This window comes from Pongo abelii, chromosome 2, assembly GCF_028885655.2.
Source record: "Pongo abelii isolate AG06213 chromosome 2, NHGRI_mPonAbe1-v2.0_pri, whole genome shotgun sequence".
NCBI classification, from domain to species: domain Eukaryota; kingdom Metazoa; phylum Chordata; class Mammalia; order Primates; family Hominidae; genus Pongo; species Pongo abelii.
The window spans coordinates 68,977,533-69,005,237 of record NC_085928.1 but is presented as its reverse complement, the minus strand read 5'-3'; the positions used below and the strand labels follow the sequence as shown (position 1 = coordinate 69,005,237).

The 27,705-nt window shown below is 48.6% G+C and overlaps 3 protein-coding genes across 6 annotated transcripts in view; 2 read left to right on the top strand and 1 right to left on the bottom strand.

Moving 5' to 3' along the window:
• OGG1 (8-oxoguanine DNA glycosylase) overlaps positions 1-4,487 on the top strand; it is a 34,539-nt gene extending 30,052 nt beyond the window's left edge. The window contains exons 7-8 of the mRNA XM_054551821.2: positions 1,953-2,039; positions 3,386-4,487. Of these exons, the coding sequence (XP_054407796.1) occupies positions 1,953-2,018 (66 nt within the window). The 3' untranslated portion in view covers positions 2,019-2,039; positions 3,386-4,487. The remainder of the gene's footprint in view (positions 1-1,952; positions 2,040-3,385) is intronic.
• On the bottom strand, positions 368-13,251 carry TADA3 (transcriptional adaptor 3; the record flags this gene model as incomplete). Its single annotated transcript, NM_001134127.1, is given in 9 exon segments — positions 368-954; positions 4,482-4,667; positions 5,769-5,878; positions 7,472-7,575; positions 7,665-7,806; positions 9,968-10,073; positions 10,172-10,422; positions 11,797-12,030; positions 12,752-13,251. Coding segments are annotated over 8 exon segments (1,299 nt in total). The 3' UTR covers positions 368-761.
• On the top strand, positions 13,052-27,705 carry ARPC4 (actin related protein 2/3 complex subunit 4). Of its 4 annotated transcripts, none has more exons than XM_024244779.3 (6): positions 13,052-13,095; positions 18,205-18,323; positions 20,713-20,824; positions 22,182-22,277; positions 24,418-24,588; positions 26,784-27,705. In XM_024244779.3, exons 4-6 carry the CDS (start codon positions 22,218-22,220, stop codon positions 26,787-26,789), a joined length of 237 nt encoding a protein of 78 aa, XP_024100547.1. In that variant the 5' UTR covers positions 13,052-13,095; positions 18,205-18,323; positions 20,713-20,824; positions 22,182-22,217; the 3' UTR covers positions 26,790-27,705. The 4 variants fall into 4 exon arrangements, with proteins under 4 accessions (XP_024100547.1, XP_024100546.1, XP_054407803.1 ...); XM_024244778.3 differs by lacking the exon at positions 13,052-13,095 and adding an exon at positions 13,482-13,659; XM_054551828.2 differs by lacking the exon at positions 13,052-13,095 and adding an exon at positions 13,616-13,716.

Below are 27,705 nucleotides of genomic sequence, written 5' to 3'. Positions count from 1 at the left end.
TACATATGTAACAAACCTGCACGTTGTGCACATATACCCTAGAACTTAAAAAAAAAAAAAAAAAAAAAGAAACCTGGACACTTGATGACCCTGAAGAATTGCTAGATTGGCTAACCGTGAAGGCCACTCTGTCCCAGGACTGCCAATCCTGCAGCCAACACATTTCCTTACTGTGAATCCACTTTGAGCTGGGAGGCATTGTTACATGCAGCCACAAGTATCCTCAGAGGTACTCAGAAAGTTCTCCCTGACTGAATGCCATGGGTTAGTGGCCATGGGCTGACCGCCACCAAGCATACCCCCCAACAAACCTTACCACCCACACTGGTTCCTTCCTCCCCACTGTAACAGACATTCAAAGACTGGATGCTTTTTTTGAAAAACCACAGCAGTCACTTTATTCTTAAGTTTGCACTTTACAAAACCACAAGGGAGAAGTCCTTGAAGGGGAGACAGGGGTAAGGGATTAGGGAGTGGGGGATGGTAAAGAGGGGGAAGAGGAAGACCCAGAAACGAAGTCCCCTCCAACCCCATCTTGGGGACCAAGCAGAGACTAGGCCTCAGGCCAGCCCAGCAGGGCTTCCTGTGTCCTGGCTGTACAGAGCTAGGCCAAAAGACCTCAGGGGAAGGGCCACGGTCCTCTAGAGACTGCTGCCATTTGAGGGACAGCCACAGGCCAATGTTTCCTGTGCCCAAAGAAGGAAGTGGGCCTCCCTTCCCCTCCCCTAGGCCAGATAATCAGCCTGAGGCAGGGGTGAGGGCTACCCATCCAGCAGCTTCAGGATGCTCTCGCGCTCCTTCAGAGTCTTCCAGGCCTGGTCCTTTTCTTTCTTGGTGGGAGTCCGCTTCTTCTGCCGGGCAGCCATGATCTTGCGAAAGGCGTCCATGACCTCGTTGTCAGCCATGCGCACCCGCTGCCTCAGCTCCTGCCGGCTCACCTCCTCCTTTGCCAGCCTGTGGGGACCAGCCAGCCAGGTGCCAGGGTCAGCCCACCTCCAGAGAGCGGCCCCTCCCTCTTCAAGACTGAGCCTACCCACCAGCCCAGGCTGGCATGCCTGTGGATTGTGTCATACAGTCATGACCAAAAAGCAGTTACTGAACTACACTTATATGGCACTATTTTAAGCTCCTGAAAAATATTAACTCATGTTGATCATGGGGAAGGCTGTGCACATGTGGGGACAGGTGGTATAGGGGAATTCTCTGTACCTTTCTCTCAATTTTGTTGTGAACTTTAAACTGCTCTAAAAGAATAAAGTCTTGGCTGCACATGGTGGTTCACATCTGCAGTCCCAGCACTTTGGGAGCCCAAGGCAGAAGGATCACTTGAGCCCAGGAGTTCGAGACCAGTCTGAGCAACACAGTGAGACTGTCTCTACAAAAAATTTAAAAAATTAGCTGGGTGTGGTAATGCACACCTGTAGTCGCAACTCCAAGGGGGCTGAGAATTGCTTGAAGCCAGGAGTTCAAGGTTACAGTGAACTATGATCATTCCACTGCACTCCAGTCTGGGCAACAGAGCGTGACTGTGTCTTTAAAAAAAAAAAAGGTCTTAAAAATATACACAGTAGGCTGGGCAAAGTAGCTCATGCCTGTAATCCCAGCGCTTTGGGAGGTGGAGGCAGGAAGATCACTTGAGGCAGGAGTTTGAGACCAACCTCGGCAACAGAGTAAGACCCTGTCTCTAAAAAAAAAAAAAAAAAATATATATATATATATATACACACACATATATACACACACACAAACACACACACGCACACCCACTCTCTCTCTCTCTGTCTCTCTTTCAGTTAATCCTCCTAACAACCCTGCAAAATATGTACTATTATTCCTATGTTACCTATGAGGAAAATGAGGCTCAAAGATGATCCCAGGATCCCACAGTTAGTGAGGGGGAGATCTGGAGCAGGCTGGGGCCAAACTCTTGTTTTTAAACACTGTTGTTTCAGGTGTTCCGGTGCCAGCAGAAGGCCTGCTACTTCGGCATCTGCATTCCAGAGCCCCCTAAGGTCTAGGCAGCCTGAGGCTGACAGGAGGTGGGTGAGACACCAAATCAATCTCTCTGAACAGGATCTGATTTATATATTTCATCGATGGTGGAGCTGGAAGGTCACTTAGTGATTGAGTCCAGCCTGCCAGTTTTCCAGAAGGGGAAGCTGATGCTCAGGTCAGGGGATGCTTAAGGCCTTGCAGCTGCTCTGCAGCAGGGTAAGGGCTATGCTCTGGTTTCCTGAGAGCCGCAAGCCATTTCTTCATTGCCCATTACTTCTTTTTTTTTTTTTTTTTTTGAGACAGGTCTCACTCTGTCACCCAGGCTGGAGTACAGTGGCCTGATCAAGCTCACTGCAGCCTCTACCTCCCAGGATCAAGCAATCCTCCCATGTCAGCCTCCTGAGTAGGACTATAGGCATGTGCCACCATGCCTGGCTGATTTTTAAAAATTTTTAGTAGGGCATTGGGGTCTTACTACATTGCCCAGGCTAGTTTCGAACTCCTGAGCTCAAACGAGCCTCCCATCTCAGCCTCCCAAAGTGCTGGGATTACAGGCATGAGCCACCAGGCTCTGTAACTGCACATTACTACTGTAACTGCACATGCCTGCTTTTCTCTCTCTTCCTCTCTCTCCCTCTGCTTCCCTCAGTGCCTCTCCCATCTGTGTTTTCTTCTTCTCACCTTTCAGAGAAAACATGAACTATTATAGAAAGAGGCTTTGATTCAGCCACGGGCTCAAGTCTCAGCTTGCTGTTTATTGAGTGTGTGACCTTCAGCAGAGCACTTCGCTTCACTGGGACTTAAGTTCCTCATCTGGTAAACAAGGAAAATAGCACCTCCCTCCTGGGTTGTTGTCAAGACACTTGAGAGAGTGTACATAAAGCCCCTGACACACAGCAGGCCCTCAGCATACATTAGTCACCCTTATCCTTAAATACTCTGGCAGCTTGTCAGCAACTACCTCTCCTTTTAATGGCACTTGTCTTTACTGATCATCTGCTAGTCATCTGCAAGTCCCTTGCTCTGCCTCTCTTGCTGGCCCCCAGCACAATATCTAAGAGACAATAAGAATGGCCAAATGATTAGCTGGGCATGGTGGTGCATGCCTGTAATCCCAGCTACTCAGGAGGCTGAGGCAGGAGAACTGCCTGAACCCGGGAGGCGGAGGTTGCAGTGAGCCGAGATCGCGCCACTGCACTCCAGTCTGGGCAACAGAGTGAGACACCATCTCAAAAAAAATAAAATTAAATTAAAAATGGACAAATGAATGAATGTGCCCTGTCCTGTCAGGGCTCTATGAAGTTAAGACACAGCACTTGTCTGTGAGAAGCAAAGAGACTTGTTCGGGTTGCTTCCCTATCTCTTTAACTAAAGGGTAGCTATTCCACAGTCTTCCTCCAGATGTCACCTATACCCTTGTGATCAATGCAGAACAAGATGGATGGGAGTTGACAACAAATGAATGGCAGGCCCTGTGACAGATTCCCAAAAGAACATGTCCTAAAACACTGGTCAATTTCTTGTGATGAGCAAATAAAAATCACAGATCTCCAACAAAATGTTAACAGTTAATTAGTCTAGGTGGAGAATATACTGACGTTTATTGTATGATTCTTTCAGATTTTCTGTGTGTATCAAATTTTTAATAATAAAACTTTGGGGATAAAAAGAAGCATGAAAAGACAAAAAATAAATCACACAACAATGTGAATACGGGTAACACTACTAAACTGTACACTTAAAAATGGTTAAGGGTAAATTTTTTTTTCTTTTCTTTTTTTTTTTTGAGATGCAGTTTCACTCTTGTTGCCCAGGCTGGAGTGCAATGGTGCAGTCTCGGCTCACTGCAACCTCTGCCTCCCAGGTTCAACCGATTCTCCTGCCTCAGCCTCCCATGGAGATAAATTTTATATTATGCCTTTACCATAATTAAAATACCAAACCAGGCTGGGCGTGGTGGCTCACGCCTGTAATCCTGGCACTTTGGGAGGCTAAGGCGGGCGGATTACGAGGTCAGGAGATCGAGACCATCCTGGCTAACACGGTGAAACCCTGTCTCTACTAAAAATACAAAAAAATTAGCCGGGTGTGGTGGCGGGTGCCTGTAGTCCCAGCTACTAAGGAGGCTGAGGCAGGAGAATGGCGTGAACCCGGGAGGTGGAGCTTGCAGTGAGCTGAGATCATGCCACTGCACTCCAGCCTGGGTGACAGTACGAGACTCCCTCTCAAAAAAAAAAAACAAAACCAAATCAAATCAATCGATCAATCAGTCACAGATGCCTGAGCCCCACTCTGTGGAATTAGAATTTGGAATTTGTTTGAGACATACCCGGTGGACTGGCCACTGCTGTTTTTTTCAAGGCTCTCCAGGTGATTTAGAGGCCAGCCAGGCTTGGAAAGCCTGTTGTAAAACCCCTGAAAGGTGACCAGCCATGGCCACAGCCTCCAAGGCCACCCCCGGGACTGTTCATCCTGCTAACACCCACCTCAGCAGGTCGTGCTTCTTGGTGCGGTTGTGGGCACTAAGTGCCTTCAGCTCAGCCTGCCGTTTGCGCAGCTCAGCAAGGACTTCATCCTCGGAGTCCTCTGCGGGGCGGTCCTCAGACTCCAAAAGGCCCTGGGCAATTAGCTCCTCCTTGATGCGGCTCTCCAGGGACTTAGTATGCGGCACACTGCAGGGGGAGGCAGGCCCGTCAGACTCAAGAGCCAGCTTGGAGAAGGGCCCACCTTGGAGGTTCCCAGGGCTTCCTAAGGTCAGTGAAAACCTGCCTTTCCCTTTGGGCACCCCCTCTGTATCTATCCAGATACAAAGGGAGGGACAGACACATCTGGTCTGGTTTTTAAACACAAGCAACGTATGTATCTACTATTCAAAAAATATGGAAAAATCTGTAATGCCAACAACGCAGAAAGAATTACTATTATTTTGTTATATATGATTATATATATTCCAGATTTTGTTATATATCATTCCTAATTTTTTGCTACATATTAGTCCAGGTTTTTCCCTTATGTGCACATATTTAAATATATTTTAGGTAAGCCAGGCACAGTGGCTCACACCTGTAATCCTAGCACTTTGGAAGGCCGAGGCGGGAGGATCACCTGAGGTCAGGAGTTCAAGACCAGCCCAGCCAAGATGGTGAAACCCCGTCTCTACTAAAAATACAAAAATTAGCCAGATGTGGTGGCAGGCGCCTGTAATCACAGTTACTTGGTGGCTGAGGCAGGAGAATCGCTTGAACCGGGGAGGCGGAGGTTGCAGTGAGCCAAGATTGGGCCATTGTGCTCCAACCTAAACGACAAGAGCGAGACTCCATCTCAAAAAAAAAAAAGAAAAAGAAAAAAAGAAATATATTTTAAGTAAAAATAGTATTATACCATCTGTACTGGGTTACAACTAACATTTTCCCCACTTGTCACTCTATAATTTACATCTTTTCATGTCATTTAACTATATTTCTCTATATTTGCAGTTATATGATTAATAGCTCCAAATTATTTCATCATGTGGAGTTATGCCAATTTAGCCAACCATTCCCCTTCAGCAGGACATTTGGGTTATTTATGGTATGAACAGTTCTGTGCTGAACAACCCTGCACTCAGTCTGTGCATGCAGACACGCTGGGCCAGCACTCACCCTTGAGACTGCTATTGGGCTTCACCTAACTGCTCCCAGCCTCTTATTGATGAGGACTTCCCCAGGTTGAGATGGAGAGAAGCCAACAGAAGCGGGGGCCAGACTGTGGGATGTGGATAGGACACCACTCACCTGAAGGGCTTGTTCTGATTGCGAGGGGAGGTGCTTGCCCCATCAGCCCCTGATTCTTTCCCAGACATGTCAGGAATAGGAGAATCCTCCATAGGGGAAATAATATTTTCCTAGAAGACCACAAAAATGAGTGGAAGGAAAAATAGCTGTTCCACTTTCCTGCTCCTTTCTGACCTACACTGACAGTCTTCAAACACCAGAAATATCCTTTTATCTTTCCCATCCCACCTACTGTGGGAAGCCTTCCCATACTGATCCCAAATTGCTTCGATCATTCTAGAAATCCCTTTTATTTTCATACTGATATGAAGAAAAAGGAACACAGAAGAGAAATGATTAACACTCAATGATGGTAATGAACAGCTAAGGTTTGTGAAGCACCTGCAACGCACCAGGCAGTGTGCTAGGCCTGCTGTGGCAGAGGTGCTAGCTGTCCAAACGCCATACTCTCCTTTCCTCCATGGCAGCTAGGCAATGCCTGTCCAGTTGCACTACACTTCCCAGGCTCTCTTGCAGGCGGGTATGGTCATGTGACAGATTCTCTCCAGGGGAAAGTGATCAGAAGAGATAAGAGCCACAGCTAGGTATGGCCCAAAAAGTTTCCTTCACACACTCCTCCTTGCTCTTTTTTTTTTTTTTTTTTTGAGATAGAGTCTCACTTTGTCGCCCAGGCTGTGGAGTGCAGTGGCACGATTTCGGCTCACTGCAAGCTCTGCCTCCCGGGTTCACGCCATTCTCCTGCCTCAGCCTCCCAAGCAGCTGGGACTACAGGCGTCCACCACCATGCCCGGCTAATTTTTTTGTATTTTTAGTAGAGACGGGGTTTCACCATGTTAGCCAGGATGGTCTCGATCTCCTGACCTTGTGATCCACCCGCCTCAGCCTCCCAAAGTGCTGGGATTACAGGCATGAGCCACCGCGCCCGGCCTCCTTGCTCTTATACTGTGGGACTGGAGTGACAATTACGCCCAGAGTGACCTTGTGCAGATTGCAAGGCCACCGTCAGCTGGGGTCCCTGTCTGATGATATGAGGTAGAGACCTGCCTCTTCCCCTACCTTAGATAACCTGGAACATGTACCCAGACTGTTACATGAGATAAACTATTGTGTTTGAGCCAGAATAGAAAACTGAGTCTCAATGAGGTGAAAGAGTGTGAGGGTGTGTCTAAGGTCAACCAGCAGGTATAAAGACAGGGCCCCTGAAGCTAGGGTTTGAATCCTGCTGTGTGAGACCTCAAGTGAACAGTTCCCTTTTCTGAGCCTCAGTCTTCTTATCTGTAACACAGCGTTAACCACTGTCCTGGCCTCCAGTGGGAGGATGTGTATAAAGCCCCTCCAACAGATGCTTAGCAAAAGTAATTGTGGAGTAAGGCTACCTTTGGGGGAAGTTGGAGAAAAACAGGGGCATGAGAGGGGCTTCTAGGATATAGTAATGTTTCATTTTGTAATCTCCAGGCTGGTAATACAAGCTCATTTATGAAAACTGTACATTTATGATCTGTGCACTTTTCTATTAGGTTGGTGCAAAAATTATATATTATTCCCAATCTTTTGCTATATATTAGTCCATGTTTTTACTTTTGCACCAACCTAATTATTTTTGCACCAACCTAACAAATGTATGATAAATTCCAATAAAAAATAAGCATAACACATTAAAACACAACGTAAATGTGGTTCCTGTTTTGGGTTAGGGTGCTCACCTCCACCAGGGCCTGCAGGAGGCGTTGCGTCAGGGCACCAAAGGGGCATCCATCTTCCGGCTGTTCATGCTGGGCCTCAGACTTCTTCAGCAGGGCATCCACATCTAAGCGGGCACAGGAAAGGAGGGGAGGTGGGCTGAAGTTCTGGAACTCAAGTCCTGACCTGGGGTTGGCAGGGAGGTGAGAGGCCTACCTTTAGTGTCCAGTTCGGTCAGTGGCCCCATGAGGCCTTTCTTCTTGTCAGCCACGGCCGCTGCCCGGGCCCCATCTTTCTGCTCCTCCAGCAGGTCTTCCTGGGCCCAGCGCTGGGAGTAGTGCTTCCCCAGGGGTGGGATCTGTGGAAAAGATGGTACCCAACCCTGAGTGGGTAAGCACTGGCCAGCCATGCTTCATTCATTCATTCACTTACCTGTCTTATCTCTCTCTCAAGTCCCTAGCCCAAGGCCAAGCCCAGTGTCAGGTATAGGTAAGAAAGTACAAAGATAAAACCTCTACTTCACACTCTAGTAAGGGAGACAGGTCCAAAAAGAACTAAGACACACACACAGAAGCCAATCTGAAATAATTCCCAAGATAGAAGGTGCAGAATACTCTACATACACAGATTGTCTCAGGTCACAGCAATTGCCTCTCGAGAGAATTAGGAGCCTTCAGGTCACAGGTGACAGGGAATTACCTTTTGTATTGCTTGAATTTACTGCTGTCTATATGAACTCTTCTTCAAATAAATTTTTAAGAAATCAGATAAGTGAAGTGAAAGAGAGAGATCAAAGTGTTGTGGCAGCACAAAGGAGAGACTAACTTTCTGCTGGGGAATCTGAAAGGGTGCTTTGGTGGAGGTAACATAAAATCAGGGCCTTGAAGGGTGAGTCAAGTCTGTCAAGGAGACAAGAGAGAGAGAAGAGCTTGCCAGAGGCCCAGAGACCAGCAAGGAGGCTGTGGTGTCCTGGAATGAGGGCAAGACACTTGGTGGGACTGGTCAACATGGCAATAAAGAGGAAAATGGAGAGGGGCACTGGAGCTATGCCACCAAGGACTGGGATGCATGGACTTGATCCTGTAGATAACGGGATGAAGAGAGGCCTAGATGCAGCACCATGTCATGAGCACATCTGATAATGACAGCTCACCTATGGCAGCATTCTCCCTCAACATTTTTCTGTATTTTCTAAATTTTCTTTAATGGAGCATGTTTTATTTATTTTCATCATTAAAACATACAGTTTTATATCTTTTTTTTTTTCGAGACAGAGTCTTGCTCTGTCACCCAGGCTGGAGTGCAGTGGCGCAATCTCAGCTCACTGCAAGCTCCGCCTCCCAGGTTCACGCCATTCTCCTGCCTTAGCCTCCCGAGCAGCTGGGACTACAGGCGCCCGCCACCACGCCCGGCTAATTTTTTGCATTTTTAGTAGAGACAGGGTTTCACCGTGTTAGCCAGGATGGTCTTGATCTCCTGACCTTGTGATCCGCCCGCCTCGGCCTCCCAAAGTGCTGGGATTACAGGCTTGAGCCACCGCGCCCGGCCTTTCTTTTTTTTTTTTTATGGATGGAATCTCCTTCTGTCACCCAGGCTGGAATACAGTGGCACGATCTTGGCTCACTGCAACCGATGCCTCCCCAGTTCAGGTGATTTTCCTGGCTCAGCCTCCCGAGTAGCCAGGATTACAGGTGCATGCCACCGTGCCCAGCTAATTTTTGTATTTTTAGTAGAGACAGTGTTTCACCATGCTGGTCAGGCTGGTCTCGAATTCTTGACCTCAGATGATCTGCCTGCCACAGCCTCCCAAAGTGTTGGGATTACAGGCATGAGATGACTTTTATATCTTTTTTTTTTTTTTTTGGAGACGGAGTCTTGCTCTGTTGCCCAGGCTGGAGTGCAGTGGCGTGATCTTGGCTCACTGCAACTTCCACCTCCCCGGTCCAAGAGATCCTCCTGACTCAGCCTCCCGAGTAGCTGGGACTACAGGCACACACCACCATGCCTGGCTAATTTTTTCTATTTTAGTAGAGATGGGGTTTCACCATGTTGCCCAGGCTGGTCTCAAATTCCTGAGCTCAAGCAATCTGCCCGCCCCGGCCTCCCAAAGTGCTAGGATTGCAGGCATAAGCCGCTGCTCCCGGCCCAAGTTTTATATCTTAAAGAAAGAAGAAAGGTTCCTCCAGAGGCCTCGAAACAGGAAGAGAGTTAAGAGGCTGATTGGATAGAAGTTGATGAAGGCTTGGACCAAAGCAGAGGGGACGGGGATAAAGGAACATGGGCAGACTTCACTTAAGTAGATGCTTGAGGGCGTGCTGACATTTGGCTGGGGTAGAGGGGAGGCAGTGCACGGAGAAAGCTGAGTTTGGGCCTAGGTGTCTGGATGCACTGATGGAGCAGACAGCAGACTGGGCAGGGTGGGGGAAGGAAGATGATGCATGCCTTTGGTAGCTTTAATTCTCAGGCACCTCTGAACTCTCTTGTTCTGCATCATGTCTATCAAGGCCCAGAGTTTCTACCTTGTAATGCTCAGCCTCATCTTCTGGTGGCTTCAGTAACTCCTCAAGTGTGCGGACCTCCTCGCTGGTGATGTCAGCACAGTAGGGCTCCACTGAAGCCCAGAACCTGCAGGGAGAAGCAGATCCTGAGTGGGCGCCCCTGCCCCACCAGTGCCTCCACCACCAGAACCTTGAGGCCCCCTTCTATGTTCTCTAGCCCAGAACCTGTTGGGGGCATCATTTTTGGGGATCCGTGGCACGTCGATAGGGTCATCAGTGAATTCATATTCCTGGATCTTGGGCTGAAGGTTTTTGGATTTGGGCCGTCCTGGGCCAGGGCCCGGCCCATGTCCCGCCTTCCCTTCCAGTTTCTGCTTCTTGGGCTTCCCATGTTTGGGGGGAGCTCCAAGTTCATGGTCTCGACCCAGCTTCAGGAATCGTCGGTCACCTTTCTTATCCTGCCAGTCGGTGAGGATCTGAAATTTACAGAAAGTGTCACTGACGGGGAGAAGGGAAAACACAGAATATCTCTTTCCTCTAGTGAATAAATTAGGATCTAGAATCTAAGGAGGTTCCTGGGTCTTTCCCCATCCTCTTTTTACCTAGTAAACTCTTACTCATCCTTCAAAATTCAGTACCTGGGATGTTCTGAGGATTAAGAGATGATGCCCGTCAAGAGCCCAGTTCAGTGTCTGGCACAGAAGAAGTGGGACTGCCATTTTCTGTGCCTGGCCTCCTAGAACTTTATTCATGTACTTCTCATCATCTCATTCACTTGTTCATCTATACTGATTCACTTCTGTATCACCCATGCCAGTCACATACTGTTTAACAGAAGAGTCCTCTCAGCAAACCTTCACTTCGATGTCACCACTACTGAGATGCCTTCTCAGAATCAGTTACCCAGGTTCTTAGATGCTAAAATACAACTTGAGTCATAGCCTTCCTCAAGGAGGGTCCATGGATTCCCAGGGACAAGTTAATTCCATTCATCCTTTTAGGTCCAGTTGGCACCTCCTTCCTCTACAAGTCTCTGGCACTTCACACCTCCACCGTGCACCCAATTGTGTTGTTTGGTCACACTGGAATGACCATCGCACCTTGTCTCTTCAACTAGACCATAAGCTACTGAAGACCAGAAAGCCCACCTTAACCATCTCTATTTTGCAGAATACAGCATAGCGCCTGGCACACAAGGCTCAAGGCATCTTTATGCAGTGAATAAAGTAATCAAAGTAGCAAATAAATAACATCTGAAGTACTTACTTAGTGTCTGGCATTGGGCTGAGTTTTTGCAAAAAATTCTCTTTTAATCCTCACAAAAGCACTAAGGTAGGTCCTATTATTCGCCCCACTTTGCAGATAGGGAAACTGATACTCAGAGATATGAGGCAACTTTCTCAAAGTCACATAGCTAGGAAACAGCAATGCTAGCAAGCGCTTATGCCAGGATTCAAATCCAGGTTTCCCCATTCCAGCTCCCTAGGACTCCTAACCACAACATCACATCACCTGGTATGTACTTGACTTTCTCACTTTCCTAGTTGCCAAGCTCCTTGACAGCCAAAACTGTCCTAATTACCTTTCTCTAATGACTAGCATAGGACCCAGAACGTAATGGGGGATGGGTGGGGTGCCAATAAAAGCTTACTGGATTAGAAGTCTTGCAATTTAAGAGGATCATGCATATTCTTGTGTATTTTTTGTGCCATGCAAACCCAGTTTGCGTCTCTCTCCCTCTCCCCACAAACCCCTGTACCCCAAGTCTCAGCATATGGGGCTAACTCAATGACCCATCCCATAACTTGTTGCAGTTCATCTCTGGTGATGGCCCCTCTCTGGGGTATCACCTGGGTTTCGGCCTCAAGCACACGCAGGCGCCGGCTGGCAGAAGACAGCAGGGTCTCCAGCTCCAGCTGCAGGGTGTCCAGCTCCTCGATGCCGATGCCATCATCCTCGGAGCGCGCCAGCACTGCCGTGTAGCGGGGACAGACCTTCAGGTGATCCACAGACTTGAAGTCGTGGAACTGCAAGGGGCAGTCTTTCAACTCACTCATGGCCCAGGATATGGGGATCCTGTGGAGCTGGAGAGGACAGGGCCATTGATGGGAAACAAGGTGGTTTGAGAAAAGCCCAAGGGCTTCTTACCTCCAGGGACAGCCTCAAGGAAGCCAGGCTTCAGTCAGTCCCTTACTGACAAAGTTGATGGCACAATTCCTACTCATAGGGCACTTAACTGGGTACCAAGCTAGGTGCAGAGCACTGTATCAGTTTATCTCACTGAATTTCTCACTCAGCACCATGAACAAGGACCACTGTGATCTCGTTTTTACAGAGAAAGAAACTGAGACTCTGTAAGGGTGGGTATGTACCTAGGCTTCCAAGATGCAATCTGAACCCCGCTAGTCTTGAGTCTGCACCCTGATCACCATGCTATACTGCTATGCCTTGCCTCGCCTTTCTGATGCTCTTTCCTTCCCTTCTATTTCTCTTGGGTTCTGCTAAGACTTTGAGTTCCAAGCACCCCATTCTTACCATGTTCTCTGGGACTCTTGGCCTCTTTTCTTACCCTAGTCCACCTTTCTCCCTTCTCTAGTCACTAATAGTGGTTTAGAACGCGGGCTGGTAAGCCAGACAGACCTGGGTTCAAGCCCAGGCTTTACCATTCTCTACTTATGTGCCCCTGACCATGTTATTTGACCTTTTTGAGTCTCAGTTTTTCCATCTGTAAAATGGGAACGAAAGAAGTCTCGGTCTGTTTCCCCATTAAAAGTCTGAATCTGAAAAATGGGGAATAGTACCTACCTCCCTGGGATGTTCTGAGGATTAAGAGATGATGCCCGTCAAGAGCCCAGTTCAGTGTCTGGCACAGAAGTGGGACTGTTTAATGGCTGGCCCCGCCCGGGGGTCGCCCAAATGTCCCGCCTTCAGAGTCCTCGTTCTCTAGGGACACCCTAGTGCGACCCCCGCCCCCTCTACCTCCTCACTGCGGCCTCCTACGGCCCCGGGGCCGCGGGAGGGGGCGGGGAGTTCCGGTCGATGTGAGCAACCGCCCCGGAACTGGCTATGGGCGGGCCCCTTGCAGTTGACGCGGGGGCGGGGAGTCAGCGAGGGCGAGCCTACTGGAGTTTGCCGGGGGTGGGGAGAAGGTGGGCCTCGAGCAAGCCCGCTAGAGGTGGGGTGCGGGTGGTCGACCTCAGGCGAGCCCCAGGGCACAGCCCGGGGCGGGAGGCGGGGCTTGGCGGCCGAGATCTCCGCGCTGCAGTTAGCCCCGCCGAGCCCCAGGAGCTGCGGGTAGGAGGGGCGAGAGAAAGGATGGGGGCACAGAACCGGAAGAAACGAAGGGCTCGTCCGCTTCGGCTTGTCCTAATTTGGTGCCCAATCTGAAGCTGGACTGTACCATTGCATACCTGGGGGAGGCTGTGGCAAAGGTGACAAGAAGGCCGAAGGCACAAAGGGGAGCTACACCCATTCATGGAGGAGCTTAAGTACTAACTCGAGTGCAAGAGTTTAAAAATGCCGAGGCAGCCCTAGGTGGAAAACTTCCGGAAGGCCCAAGCGTTCGTAAGGGCTCCCTACCCCGCTCGGAGCATACATGGTACCGTCCGGAAGTCCGGGCGGAGACCGTAGCTGCGCTTCTCGCGAAAGGGCAGGCATCGCGGGGCTGGCCACTTCCGTACTTCCGCTTTCCGGCCCAGCCAGCGCCCGCGATGGTGAGAGAGCCGGGACCCCGGCCAGGGACCCCCGGCTGTTCAGCCTCAGGGCAGTGGGTCGGTGGGAGATGTGGCTTTGCCGCAGGGGCGCGGGGCCGAGGGATGCCGGGGCGTTGTGGGGACACGATGAGAGTGGGAAAAAGAGGCGGGGCGGGGGCCCGAGGTGAGGAAGGGGCGAGTGGGGGTACTCCCTGGTATGAAGCGGGCCTTGCGGCTTCACGGTCAGCCTTCGAAGCCGGTAGGGGCTTTTCCTGAGCCCTGTAGGAAGCCGGAAGTGGGGTCTCTTAGGCTCTTTGGAGCGTTCCGAGGGTATGCAGTCGGCCTCTTAGCCGGTCGAAGGGCCGCTGAGGCATGAAGCAAGTCCACCTGTCTATCCACAGTGGAACTTCACTAAATACGCTCTTTGTCCTCTTCTGCCTTCCTGACCCTACAATTGCTTAAGGCAGGCGGCCACACTTCCTTCTCCCATTCTTGGTACCTCCAGCCCTGCTTCCACCCCACTGGAGGATCTCTCGTGTTGCTTCCATTCAGGCCCTTCCTGGTCTGAACTGAACTGTGTCAGCCTTAGTGTATGTTAGCTGTGATACTGCTCATTCCTCCCTTCCTGGAAGTCCTCCCTTTTTCATACATATGGGCCTTTTTCATACATGTGGGCATTCCTGGGAGTTGTAACTTTGGATGACCATCTCCCTCTTCGTCACACCTTCCCTGGTGATACCGATCTAGTCTCCTGGCTTCGATAACTTTCTTAATTCTGATGACTCCTAATCTGGCTTCTCAGCTCTCTTTCAAGGTTTGCCTGGATATCTTGAAGAGACCTTGAAATTAGACCTCTAGTTCAAAACTCATCTTCTAGTCTAAATTTGCTCTTCCTCCTAGGTTCCCTATCCTGGCAAACTTTGTGACCTCATATCTCTGCTAAAAATCTGGATTTTTTTTTTTTTTTCTACTGGGGCACATGCCTCTTGATTTTTAAAAGTTAAAGTTTATTGAGGTATTACATGAGACCACATCTGTTTTATTCATGAAAGAACAGGCGTCACGGAGCCAGTCACCCTTTTTAGGTTTACTTTCTATAACTGTTGACAAAGGCCGGGCGCGGTGGCTCACGCTTGTAATCCCAGCACTTTGGGAGGCCGAGGCGGGCGGATCACGACGTCAGGAGATCGAGACCGTCCTGGCTAGCACGGTGAAACCCCTTCTCTACTAAAAATGCAAAAAATTAGCCGGGCGTGGTGGTGGGCACCTGTAGTCCCAGCTACTCGGGAGGCTGAGGCAGGAGAATGGCGTGAACCCAGGAAGCAGAGCTTGCAGTGAGTCGAGATCGTGCCGCTGCACTCCAGCCTGGGCGACAGAGCAAGACTCCGTCTCAAAAAAAAAGTGTTGCAAAAACTTGCTGGGTATGGTGGCATGCGCCTGTAGTACCATCCACTCAAGAGGCTGAGGCAGGAGGATCACTTGAGCCCAGAAGTTCGAGGCCGTAGTACACTGTGATCACGCCTGTGAATAGCCACTGCACTTCAGCCTGGACAATATAGCAAGATCCCGTGTCTTAAAAAGTCAAGTTGTGTAACCACTACTGCAACCAAAATACAGAACATTTCCATCACCCCAAAAAGTTCCCTCAAGCCCTTTTGTAATCAGTCCTCTCCTCCTTCCCACCCCCGACACCCACTGATTTTTTCCCCTCTGTAGTTTTGCCTTTTTCAGATTGTCATGTAAATAGAATTCTTTAGTATGCAGGCTTTTAAGTGTGGCTTCTTACCATAATACATTTGAGAGTCAACTATGTTGTGTGTATCAATAGTTACTCTTTTTTATTGCTAAGTAGTGGTTAATTGAATGGCTGGACCACAGTTCGTTGGAAGTGGTTTTTGTTTTTCTTTTTTTTTAAGACACAGTCTCGCTCTGTCACCCAGGCTGGAGCACAGTGGCGTGATCTCGGCTCACTGCAACCTCAGTCTCCTGGGTTCAAGCAGTTCTCCTGCCTCAGCCTCCCAAGTAGCTGAGATTACAGGTGCCCACCACGGCTAATTTTTTGTATTTTTAGTAGAGATGGGGTTTTGCCGTGTTGGCCAGGCTGGTCTTGAACTCCTGACCTCAGGTGATCTACCCACCTCGGCCTCCCAAAGTGCCGGGATTACAGGCGTGAGCCCCTGGGAAGTTGTTTTTCAGTTCCATTATCCACTCCATCTAATGTCAGTCCAACACTTGTGATACTCTTTGCTTGTGATACAGTCTGCTGTATGTCTCACTTCCCTCTCCAAATCATTCTCCACAGAGCCACCATGCAGCTGCAGTCATGAACTTCCTCCTCAGAAAGCCCCGGTAGTTCCTTACCCCCTTAAGAGAAAAGCTAAACTTGGTAGCCTGGCATTCAAGATTCCCCATGATCTTACCTCAGCCTACCACTGCAGCCTCATTTAGTGAATCTAAAATGCTTCTCATATACAGAAACATTGTACTCATTACTACTCTGGAACTCTTGCTGTCCTTTTGTGTTACTCTAACCTTAATTATTTCTTTCGCTTATTTATTTTACAGGAAATGAGTGAGACACTGTATATGTTAGGTACTGAGCTAGGTTGGAGGCTATATAGCTGTGAATAAAATAGATATGGTCTGTTGACCATGAGGTTTACAGCCTAGTAAAGGAGAAATCACTTTACAAAGGCATGAAGGAGGCCAGGTGCAGTGGTTCATGTCTGTAATCCCAGCACTTTAGGAGGCCGAGATGGGTGGGTCACTTGAGGTCAGGAGTTTGAGACCAGCCTGGCCAACATGGCGAAACCCCATCTCTACTAAAAATACAAAAATTAGCCAGGCGCAGTGGTGCACACTTGTAATCTCAGCTATTCGCGTGGCTGAGGCAGGTGAATCACTTGAACCCGGGAGGTGGAGGTTGCAGTGAGCCAAGATTGCACCACTGCACTCCAGCCTGGGCAACAGAGTAAGACTCTGTCTCAAAAAAAATAAAAAAGGCCAGGCACGTTGGCTCACGCCTGTAATCCCGACACTTTGAGAGGCCAAGGTGGGCGGATTGCCTGAGGTCAGGATTTCAAGACAAGCCTGACCAACACGGTGAAACTCCATCTCTACTAAAAATACAAAAATTAGCCAGGCATGGTGATGTGTGCCTGTAATCCCAGCTACTCGGGCGGCTGAGGCAGGAGAATCGCTTCAACCCGGGAGGCGGAGATTGCAGTGAGCAGAGATCGTGCCACTGCACTCCAGCCTGGGTGACAGAAGCGAGACTCTGTCTCAAAAATAAATAAATAAATAAATATTAAGACATGAAAGACATTTTATTGTAAGTTGTAATAAATGCTTTCTAGGGGGATGTCAAGGCCTCTCTAAGAGGCCTTCCTTAATTAAGCTGAGATCTAGAGGATGACTTAGGCAAAGAAAGAGGAGAAAAGCCTACAGATAGATGGTCAAGCATATGTAAAGCTCTGAGGTGGGAAAGAATTTGGCTGATACAAGGACTGACCAGTGCAGCTAGAAGCTAATCCCTCTACTAAGAATGTCCTTATTCTGGCAGGGTGTGGTGGCTCATGCCTGTAAACCCAGCACTTTGGGAGGCCGAGGCAGGCGGATTACAAGGTCAGGAGATTGAGACCATCCTGGCTAACACCGTGAAACCCTGTCTCTACTAAAAATACAAAAAATTAGCCAGGTGTGGTGGTGGGCGCCTATAGTCGCAGCTACTCGGGAGGCTGAGGCAGGAGAAGGGCAGGAACCTGGGAGGTGGAGCTTGCAGTGAGCCGAGATCATGCCACTGCGCTCCAGCCTGGGCGGCAGAGCAAGACTCTGTCTCAAAAAAAAAAAAAAAAAGAATGTCCTTATTCTACTTTTTCTCATTATAAAATCCTCCTAATCCCATTTCACCTTCAAAACCAGTTTCTTCTGCAAATATAGATTACTTGTAAATCTAAATATTTCCCATTTCATCTTTATATCATAGTTTTTTCTGTATATCTGCTATCCAGTTGAGCTGTTTGAGGGTAGAGACAGCGTTAATCATCTTTGAATTCCCAGTTAGCTCAGTGCCTGGCAAACAGTACGCCTATACATTTGTTGGCCTAATAGATTAACGACAATCATGCATTCACTGGTATGTCTCTAGATCACTTCCTTAACCTTAGCACTATTGATATTTGAGGCGCGATAATTCTTTGTAGTACATTGTAGTATGTTTAGTGGATATCTGTCCACTCTGAATGCCTGCAGTTCCCCTCCCTGCCAAGTCATGACAATTGAAAATGTCTCAGCATTCCTCTGGTCTGACCCTAGGTTAAAAAAGAAAGAAAGGAAATGTCTCGACATTGCCAAATGTACCCTGGCAGGCAAAATTGTCTCCTGTTGAAAACTACCACTCTACACCTTGGAAGGCGTCTTGAAGGCCTAGTCTGTTCTGTTCACAGTGGTGTCTTAAGAGCCTTGCACCCTCAGTGCTACCTGGCTTCACGGGAGCTGGAATAGGGGATCGGTGGGTTTGGCGTGACAGATTTTGATCTTTCCTTTCCTCTGTGTTATTTCCTATAGACTGCCACTCTCCGCCCCTACCTGAGTGCCGTGCGGGCCACATTGCAGGCTGCCCTCTGCCTGGAGAACTTCTCCTCCCAGGTTGTGGAACGACACAACAAGCCGGAAGTGGAAGTCAGGTAGGGAAGGACAAGTCAAGGTGGGGATGAGGGGTGCAGCACACAGAGATGGCTGCTGTCTAGAAGGTGCCATGAACTTATGTCCTGGAGTAGTCAGGACAGCTGCAGTTGACATTTTGTCTTGCTGCCAGCTGAATGGTGATTCCCAATTTGGAGTTAAGAAAATAGGGTCAGTGGGTTGGCAGGACAGAACCCAGGGGAAAAGACAAGATTGCTTGACACAAGGTATGACTTCTCAGAGCAGGGCTGTTGATGAAGTCTCTCCTATGGCATTGTTGAAACACTGGTAGTTTAAGGAATGGTCAGAGAATTGTTATCTGAGATTCCATCTCCATACTTTTCTTTTTTTTTTTTCCATCTCCATACTTTTCTAATGTAATGATCAGGAATTTTTTTTTTTTACCTACCAGCCTAGACACTCTGACCCCCTAATCCAAATACTTCATATTTTGAATGATTTTCTCTTATCTAGTTTCCATTTCATAAATATCTTTTTCCCCTTTAAAATTTAATCTGGAGGCCTGGTGCAGTGGTTCACCCCTGTAATCCGAGCACTTTAGGAGGCTGAAGTGGGTAGATTGCTTGAGTCCAGGAGTTCAAGACCAGCCTGGGCAACATGGCAAGACTCCATCTCTACCAAAAAAATATGCAAAAATAGTCGGGCATGGTGGCACATGCCTGTAGTCCCAGCTTCTCGGGAGGCTGAGGCGGGAGGATCTCTTGAGCCTGGGAGGCAGAGGTTGCAGTGAACCAACATTGCAACAGTGCACTCCAGCCTGGGTGAGACCCTGTCTCAAAAAATAAGTAAATAGGCTGGGCACAGTGGCTCACGCCTGTAATCCCAGCACTTTGGGAGGCCGAGGCAGGCAGATCACGAGGTCAAGAGATCGAGAGCATCCTGGCCAACATGGTGAAACCCCATCTCTACTAAAAATACAAAAATTAGTTGGGCGTGGTGGTATGCACCTGTAGTCCCAGCTACACGGGAGGCTGAGGCAGGAGAATTGCTTGAACCTGGGGGGCGGAGGTTGCAGTGAGCCAAGATCGTGCCACTGCACTCCAGCCTGGCAGCAGAGCAAGACTTCGTCTCAAAAATAAAATAAAATAAAATAAAATTCAATCTGCTACATACATAACTGGGATGATCTGGGTTGCCACATTAAATGATACGATTTAATTTTTAATTTTAAAAATAACAGATAAGATGTTAGGATATGCCCTGTTATACTGTATAACATACATGATTTCCAGTGGGCCTTTGAAAATGATTAACAGTTTAGAGACACCACACCACAATTAGTTACTATTAGAGATCTCTAGGTATTCAGAGGCATTACTTTGTAACCTGAACTCATAGGGGTCTCAGAGGCAAATGAATCATTTCTGGATTGATAATTAAAGGAAGCCAAACTGTGTTCAATTTTAGCCTTTCCTTACCTCTAAGACAGGTGTTCTCTCTGTATTCCTAAATGGTATATTGGTTTGCCTGTACAGGTTGAGTATCTCTTATCCAAAATGCTTGGGACCAGAAGTATTTCAGATTGTGGAATATTTACAGATACTTAACCAGTTGAGCATCCCTAATTCCAAATCCAAAATGCTCCAATGAGCATCTCCTTTGAGCATCTTGTCAGCACTCAGAAACTTTCAGTTTTTTTTTTTTTTTTTTGAGATGCAGTTTCATTCTGTCGCCCAGGATGGAGTACGGTGGTGTGATCTTGGCTCACTACAACTGCCACCTCCTGAGTTTGAGTAATTCTCGTGCCTCAGCCTCCTGAGTATCTGGGATTATAGGAGTGCGCCACCATGCCCAGCTAATTTTTATATTTTTAGTGGAAATGGGATATCACCATGTTGGCCAGGCTGGTCTGGAACTCCTGACCTCAGGTGATCCACCAGCCTCAGCCTCTCAAAGTGCTGGGATTACAGGCGTGAGCCACTGTGCCCAGCCAGTTTCAGATTTTGGATTTCAGATTTGCAGATTGGGGATGTTCAACTTGTTACTAAAATAGCTATCTTTTGTAAAGCTCCTACTGTGTGCCAGGCACGCTATTAGACATTTGACCCTTTTTGATCTCTCTCAGTCCTCGCCAGTGAATTAGGAATCAGAGTCATTTTACAGATGAGAAAATTGAGATTCCAACAGGGTAACTTGCCCAAGGAAAGTAACAGAGGAGGCTGGATTTCAAAACCTTTTCGCCCTGACTTCAGAGCCTGTGCTCTTTCTGCTGAAGAACACACTCACTGGCCCCCATCTTGGAGCACCCCTGCTTGTGAGTCTTCTATTCCTTGGACTCTATGGTCTCATAGTGATTCCAGGACCTGCGTGGGGTCACTCTGACTATTCTGTCCCTCTGTAGTACAAGTACTCTGTCCATTGTGTTTTCAGGAGTAGCAAAGAGCTCCTGTTACAACCTGTGACCATCAGCAGGAATGAGAAGGAAAAGGTTCTGATTGAGGGCTCCATCAACTCTGTCCGGGTCAGCATTGCTGTGAAACAGGTAAGTTCACCATGGAGGAGGCCCAACGTAAGGCCTCTTTCAGTCCTTTCAGCCTCTTTCAGTCCAGGGTCCCCATCTGAGAGATCAGTGTGCCAGATTCCAGATTCAGAGTGCAGGAAACCTAGCCTCTGCTTCCTTTTTTTTTTGACACGGATTCTCACTCTTGTCGCCCAGGCTGGAGTGCAGCGGCATGATCTCGGCTTACTGCAACCTCTGCCTCCCGGGTTCAAGCAGTTCTTCTGTCTCAGTCTCCCAAGTAGCTGGGATTACAGGCATCTGCCACCACGCCCAGTTAATTTTTGTATTTTTAGTAAAGACGGAGTTTCACCATGTTTGCCAGGATGGTCTCCATCTCCTGACCGCAGGTGATGAGCCCGCCTCAGCCTCCCAAAGTACTGGGATTACAGTCATGAGCCACCACGCCTGGCCAGTAGAGGGCAACTCTAAACTTTCAACAGGATGAAAACGAAACACTATTATTAAATGCAGACTACATACTGTTTTCTACAGAAAGTTATAACCCTGGGGCCTGCTTTCCTTGTTAAAATGGGAGGTTAACAAGTGTTGGGAGGTGTTAAGGGCATACTAGCAACTAGCAGCAATAATCTTCCTTTAGAAATGTTGAGAGTTCAGGGCCGGGCATGGTGGCTCATGCCTGTAATCCCAGCACTTTGGGAGACCAAGGCGGGTGGATCACTTGATGTCAGGAGTTCAAGACCAGCCTGGCCAACATGGTAAAACCCTGTCTCTACTAAAAATACAAAAATTAGCCAGGCGTAGTGGCATGCGCCTGTAATCCCAGCTACTTGGGAGGCTGAGACAGGAGAATTGCTTGAACCCGGGAGGCAGAGGTTACAGTGAGTCAAAATCGTACCACTGCACTCCAGCCTGGGTGACAGAGCGAGATTCCATCTCAAAAAAAAAAAAAAAGAAAGAAATGTTGAGCGTTCAGAAGGGAGAAACTTCAGGGATTGTTGGATGTTCAGTGTTATTAAAGCAGAGACCACCTAAGGTTATCTCTGATAGCCCAGGTGGTGTTGCAAAACACCATGGAAAATGTAACACTAGTGAAATGAGAATGGCAAGGGCAGCTTGGAGTACAGCTGTAGACTCTGAAAGAAGCGATAGAAGCCTGTCAGAATTACCTGTCTGGAATGGGTCCTCATTAAGAGATGCCCCAAGGTAGACCCTTGTTTCAGTTGGCAGCCAGGTCCCCCACTTCAATGATCCTTCCGAGTACCAAGCCTCACTGTCTCCTGGGAGCCTTGAAAAAACTGGAGTCAGAAGACCAGGCTACAAGGTGTTTTTGGCCTTGGGTGTCAGCTTTAGAGAAACGTTTCTCTCTTGCACTCCCCAGGCTGATGAGATCGAGAAGATTTTATGCCACAAGTTCATGCGCTTCATGATGATGCGAGCAGAAAACTTCTTTATCCTTCGAAGGAAGCCTGTGGAGGTGAGACCCTGTGACCCATGAGTTTGCGATACCCAGGACCCTGTTACAGAATGGCCTGGGATTGTTTCTAGAACCAGGATCAGTGCTCCTCCAGCTGTTTGGCACCCACTGTCTGAATTGAGAGTTGGCCTTCATCTCAGAGTGGGAGCAAAGAGGATTAGAAGCTTAGGAAAAGTTGGGTCTACCTCAGCCATAGAAAAGGCAAAAAAGAGCCGGGCGTGGTGGCTCATGCCTGTAATCCCAGCACTTTGGGAGGCCGAGTTGGGTGGATCACGAGGTCAGGAGTTCAAGACCAGCCTGGCCAACATGGTGAAACCCCGTCTCTACTAAAAATACAAAAATTAGCTGGGCATGGTGGCGGGCGCCTGTAATCCTAGCTACTCAGGAGGCTGAGGCAGAGAACTGCTTGAACCTGGGAGGCGGAGGTTGCAGTGAGCCAAGATCATGCCACTGCACTGCAGCCTGGGCGACAGAGCAAGACTCTGTCTCAAAAAAAAAAGCAAAAAAGATAAGACACATTGCTTATTCCCGGAGCCTATAGTCTAGCATCAGAAAGAGCACAGTGAATTAGAAATCCTTTCTAAGATCTGCCAACTGAATCATAGTCTCTCTTTTTTTTTTTTTTTTTCTTTGAGACAGAGTCTCGCTCTGTCGCCCAGGCTGGAGTGCAGTGGCACAATCTTGGCTCACTGCAAGCTCCGCCTCCTGGGTTACCATTCTCCTGCCTCAGCCTCCTGAGTAGCTAGGCCTACAGGTGCCCGCCACCACACCTGGCTAATTTTTTGTATTTTTAGTAGAGACGGGGTTTCACCATGTTAGCCAGGCTGGTCTTGATCTCCTGACCTCGTGATCCGCCCGCCTTGGCCTCCCAAAGTGCTGGGATTACAGGCGTGAGCAACCGCGCCTGTCCTTTTTTTTTTTTTTTGAGATGCAGTTTTGTTCTTGTTTCCCAGGCTGGAGTGCAGTGGCGCAGTCTCACTGACTGCAACCTTCCACCTCCCAGGTCAAGTGATTCTCCTGCCTCAGCCTCCCGAGTAGTTGGGATTATAGGCATGCACTACCATGCCCAGCTGATTTTGTATTTTTAGTAGAGACGGGGTTTCATTGTGTTAGCTAGGCGGTCTCAAACTCCTGACCTCAGGTGATCTGCCTGCCTCGGCCTCCCAAAGTGAATCATAGTCTCTCTCTCTTTTTTTTTTTGAGACAGAGTCTCGCTCTGTCACCTAGGCTGGAGTGCAGTGGCGCAATCTGGGCTCACTGCAAGCTCCGCCTCCTGGGTTCACGCCATTCTTCTGCCTCAGCCTGCCGAGTAGCTGGGACTACAGGTGCCCGCCACCATTCCCGGCTAATTTTTTGTATTTTTAGTAGAGACGGGGTTTCACCATGTTAGCCAGGATGGTCTTGATCTCCTGACCTTGTGATCTGCCCACCTCGGCCTCCCAAAGTGTTGGGATTACAAGCGTGAGCCACCGCGCCCGGCCCACTGAATCAGTCTCTTAAAGCCACAGTTAACATTGGGTCAGTTGTTGCCTGAATTTGTACTTGAATCTTCTCCACAGACTCCTTGCCAGGTAAACTTAACATATCCTCAGTGACTGAGCAACTACCACACAGCAGCATATGCCATCATCAGACACGTCAGGCATGTTGGCCAAGTTCTTCCTCATCCTGAGCCAAATTTTCTCTCCTGGTCCTAGATCTAACCTCTGGGGCCACCCGGAATAAATAAAATTGATCTTCCTCCCACAGCCCTCCAGTAGAAAAAGACCTTAATCCCACCCATCTTCCACATCATCTCTTCTCTGGACTAAATGTTCCCTGTTGTTTGATTAGATTATTCTGTAACAAGACTTCAAGTCCCTTGACTCATTCTGAATGCAGAGCTGTTGTGCCTCAGATAGTCTTCCAGAGACGTCTGATACACACAGAATTCTCAACTGGGTTCAGTTGCTTGGATCCAACCTAGACACCCTCCCCCAGAGCAGCTGGGCTGCTGACTGGAAGGGTGTGTAGCTTGGGAGAAGATCACAGCCAGTGGGAAGCATGCGGATGAGTGGAGGACATGACCAGCTCAGTTCCCATGGGGTGCTAATTCTCTCCTGTTCCTTCTCTTCCCCCTCCCTACTGTCTTCTTCCCTAGGGGTATGATATCAGCTTTCTGATCACCAACTTCCACACAGAGCAGATGTACAAACACAAGTTGGTGGACTTTGTGATCCACTTCATGGAGGAGATTGACAAGGAGATCAGTGAGATGAAGCTGTCAGTCAATGCCCGTGCCCGCATTGTGGCTGAAGAGTTCCTTAAGAATGTGAGTAGAGGCCTTTCAGCTTTCCTTCCAGAGGCCAGAGGATCTGGGGGTCATGTTGAAAACTTAGCATCTGGTGGGAAAGGGGTCCAAGCAGTGTGTTTATATCTCCTGAGCTCTCTAGGACCCCTGGGGCACAGCAGATCAGTCAGGTGCTTTGGAGCTAGAGGACCCCAAGTTCATCTCTGAGAGCTACAAGGCATTTTCTATATTTGGGTGTCTGGGATGGCTCTTAGTCTCTCGTAGGAACTTGGTCACTCATTTCTACGTCTCAGGATGTTCACAGAGTCCTTACCTCTATCTCGTTCAAACCCCAAGTGAGGCAAGTGAAGTCTGCATGTGAATTTTCTAGGAGTATAGGACAGTTAATCATGTTATGATTCCACTTCGCAAATAGACTTCAGTACTTTCCTTCAGCATGTTCTCAGGCTTAAAGTCATGATTCCTTCAACCTGTTTTCCATCACTTGCATGGTGTAAGTCCTCCAGATTCCTCTTACATTGTTTATGCCTTTCTAATTGAAAGCACTGTAGTCATCTGAAGAGGTAGAATTGTTTACATTGATGAACTGATGACATAGTTGTTTAGATATTCAGAACATGCCTTTTTTTTTCTCCTTTTTCCAAACAATCTTTGGTTTGCTGACATGTGCCACCCAGAGTGGCTGTGATCTCTAGACGGTAGACTTAGTGTGTACTCCCACCAGTAAGTACACACCCAGTCCAGAAGGAGCTCAGATTCTTAAAAATGGAAATTATACCTGCTTCCCTTGGGATTTAATTATACTGAGGGTGGCCAGTGTACAGAGTAGCTGTGGTGTGTGCACAGGTCAGCATGGTTGTTCAGCTCACTCAGCTGTGGAGGCAGACCACCTGTGTGGGAATCCAGGCTCCACTGCCTACTCAGGCATGTCACTGAACTCTCAACTAAGCCTCAGTTTCCTCAGCTGTGAAATGAAAGTCTGGTAATTAATACTTATCTTTCAGTGGTTGAGCATTAAATGAGATCATGTGTGTAAAACAGCACCTGGTACATAGTAAGCTTTCCGTGTATTGCAGCACCAAAGTTTTATGGCCAGGATACTAGGTGGCCTCTAGATTGAACTGGAAGGGGAAAATAGCTCATGTTCCAATTGAATATTTGGCTCACTCATTCAGCAATCATTTACTTATTTATGATAATTACATCGCACAGAATTAGACCCCTAAAAAAGTATGTTCACATGTCCCATTTATTACTCAAAACTGTCTTTGAGTCAGCTATTATTGCCATTTTAGAGATTAATAAACTGGGGCTCTAAAAGTAAAAGCACCTGTCCAAAGTCCCTCAGCCAGTAAGAGGAAGAACCAGAATGTGGAGCTGGGTTTTCGGACTCAGAGGTCTAAGAAAGTACCGTAGCCTTTGTCAGGGGTCACAAATTCAGGTGCATCCAAAGGTCGGGTAGCTATGGAGTGGGCTGAGTATGGAGTATGGAGTGGGCAAGGTGAGGAGCTGCTGAGCGCATGCCTCATCTGCAGGGGCTGGCTCCCACACAGCTCCAGGCCATTGAACCACCAAATTTGGATTTGTATATGGCATCTTCCATGTTTTCAAGGTTGGCAACTAATTCATATTGTTTTAAACACCACGTGGGCCATACAGTGCTCATCTTTGGGCTAGTTTCAGGCATGGGCCGTTGGTTCATAACCTTTGGTCTCTAAAATGTCCAGGGCTGTCCTAGACAGCATGGGTGACCCTTGAGGGCAGAAAACGTTTCAAGGGCCTGGCTTGGTTGGAGGATCATCCAGAGCTTGACACAAAAGTACCAGAACCTGGGTCCTTTTCCACTTGGCCCTCTGAGTCCCCAAGCACCTTGCATGAGAGCCCCCATGCCTAAAGAAAGCAACCTCAGTTCACCAGGCAGGACACTGGCAGGGCTTTCAAGCAGCCTCCATGCCAGGGCACAGGGGAGCTGTGGAGAAGCGCTCATGGCTGTTAATTTTTCTGCCTTATCTAGTGCTAGGCTTAGGGCCGGTGCCCATAGGTCACTTCTGAAAGCTGGCTGAATTAGAGCATGACCACAAGGTATCCTGGGACCCAACTCTGCCCTTCACAGATATGAACACAGTGGCAGCTCTCAGGTTCATGCACCTCCTTAGAGCAGTCCTACCAGGATGCAATAATAACCACCATGCACTGCCTCTTGGTTCTCTTGACAGTTTTAAACCATCTGGCTGGATCTCGTGGCCTTCCCCCTCAGACTACCCATGTCTCCACGAAGGCGTCCTGGAGTCACTCCCCAGAGCAGCAACGGCGGCGGCAGGGAGTTGGGTTGGGGTGGGCATTCGATGCGGGAGGTGGGTGGTGTGCTTGCTAGCTGGGCAAGAAAGCAGCAGTGGACCTGCCCCAAGGCCACACGTGCCTGGTCAGGCTGGCTTCTGATGTTCAGTCCCCTGGGCCGGGACGGATTTTTTTTAACGTCTCGAAACTTAAACTCTGTGCTTGTAGGATACTGTAACCTTTTTGTCTTTTTTTTTTTTTTTTTTTTTTTTTTTTTTTTTAAAAAAAAAAAACCTCCACCTCCAGTAGCTGTGACTGGTCCCAGTGATTATACCTTATTGGTTGCTGTGGGTCTGGGCGGGCCTGGAGCCAGAAGGCGACTTATTTTTTCTCTCCTATGCCACCCCAGGTGGGGAGGGAGGGAGGTTTCAGACTCCAGTTTCTCTCCTTTGCCCTTTTATTCCCAAGCCTCCTTGGCCCCAGTATAAGTGTTGGGAACTCTCTGCCAGCTTGCTGAGTTCTGCCTGAAGATGGCCTCCCAGCACTGGTTGGGGACAAGGGCCAAATTGGTGACCACTAGTCATGCCTAGGACCTGGGGCCCAAAAGCCAGGCAACCTGTGGCTACAGGGGCCATTGGGTGCCCTCCCGGTTGAGAGGGGCCGCTGTTTCGCCTTGTCCGTCAGTGCCAGTGCCTGTGCCAGAGGTGGCGAGGTGAGTCCTCCTCCAGAGCTTCCCGGCCGGGCCCTCCTCCTGCCTGTTCTGGCTCCTCTGCTCCCACGCTAGCTGTCCCTTTTCTGATTCTGGTGGATCCTCCCTCCCCTAATTAAAGTCTCTTTTTGCCCCTTTGGGGCTGCATGAGG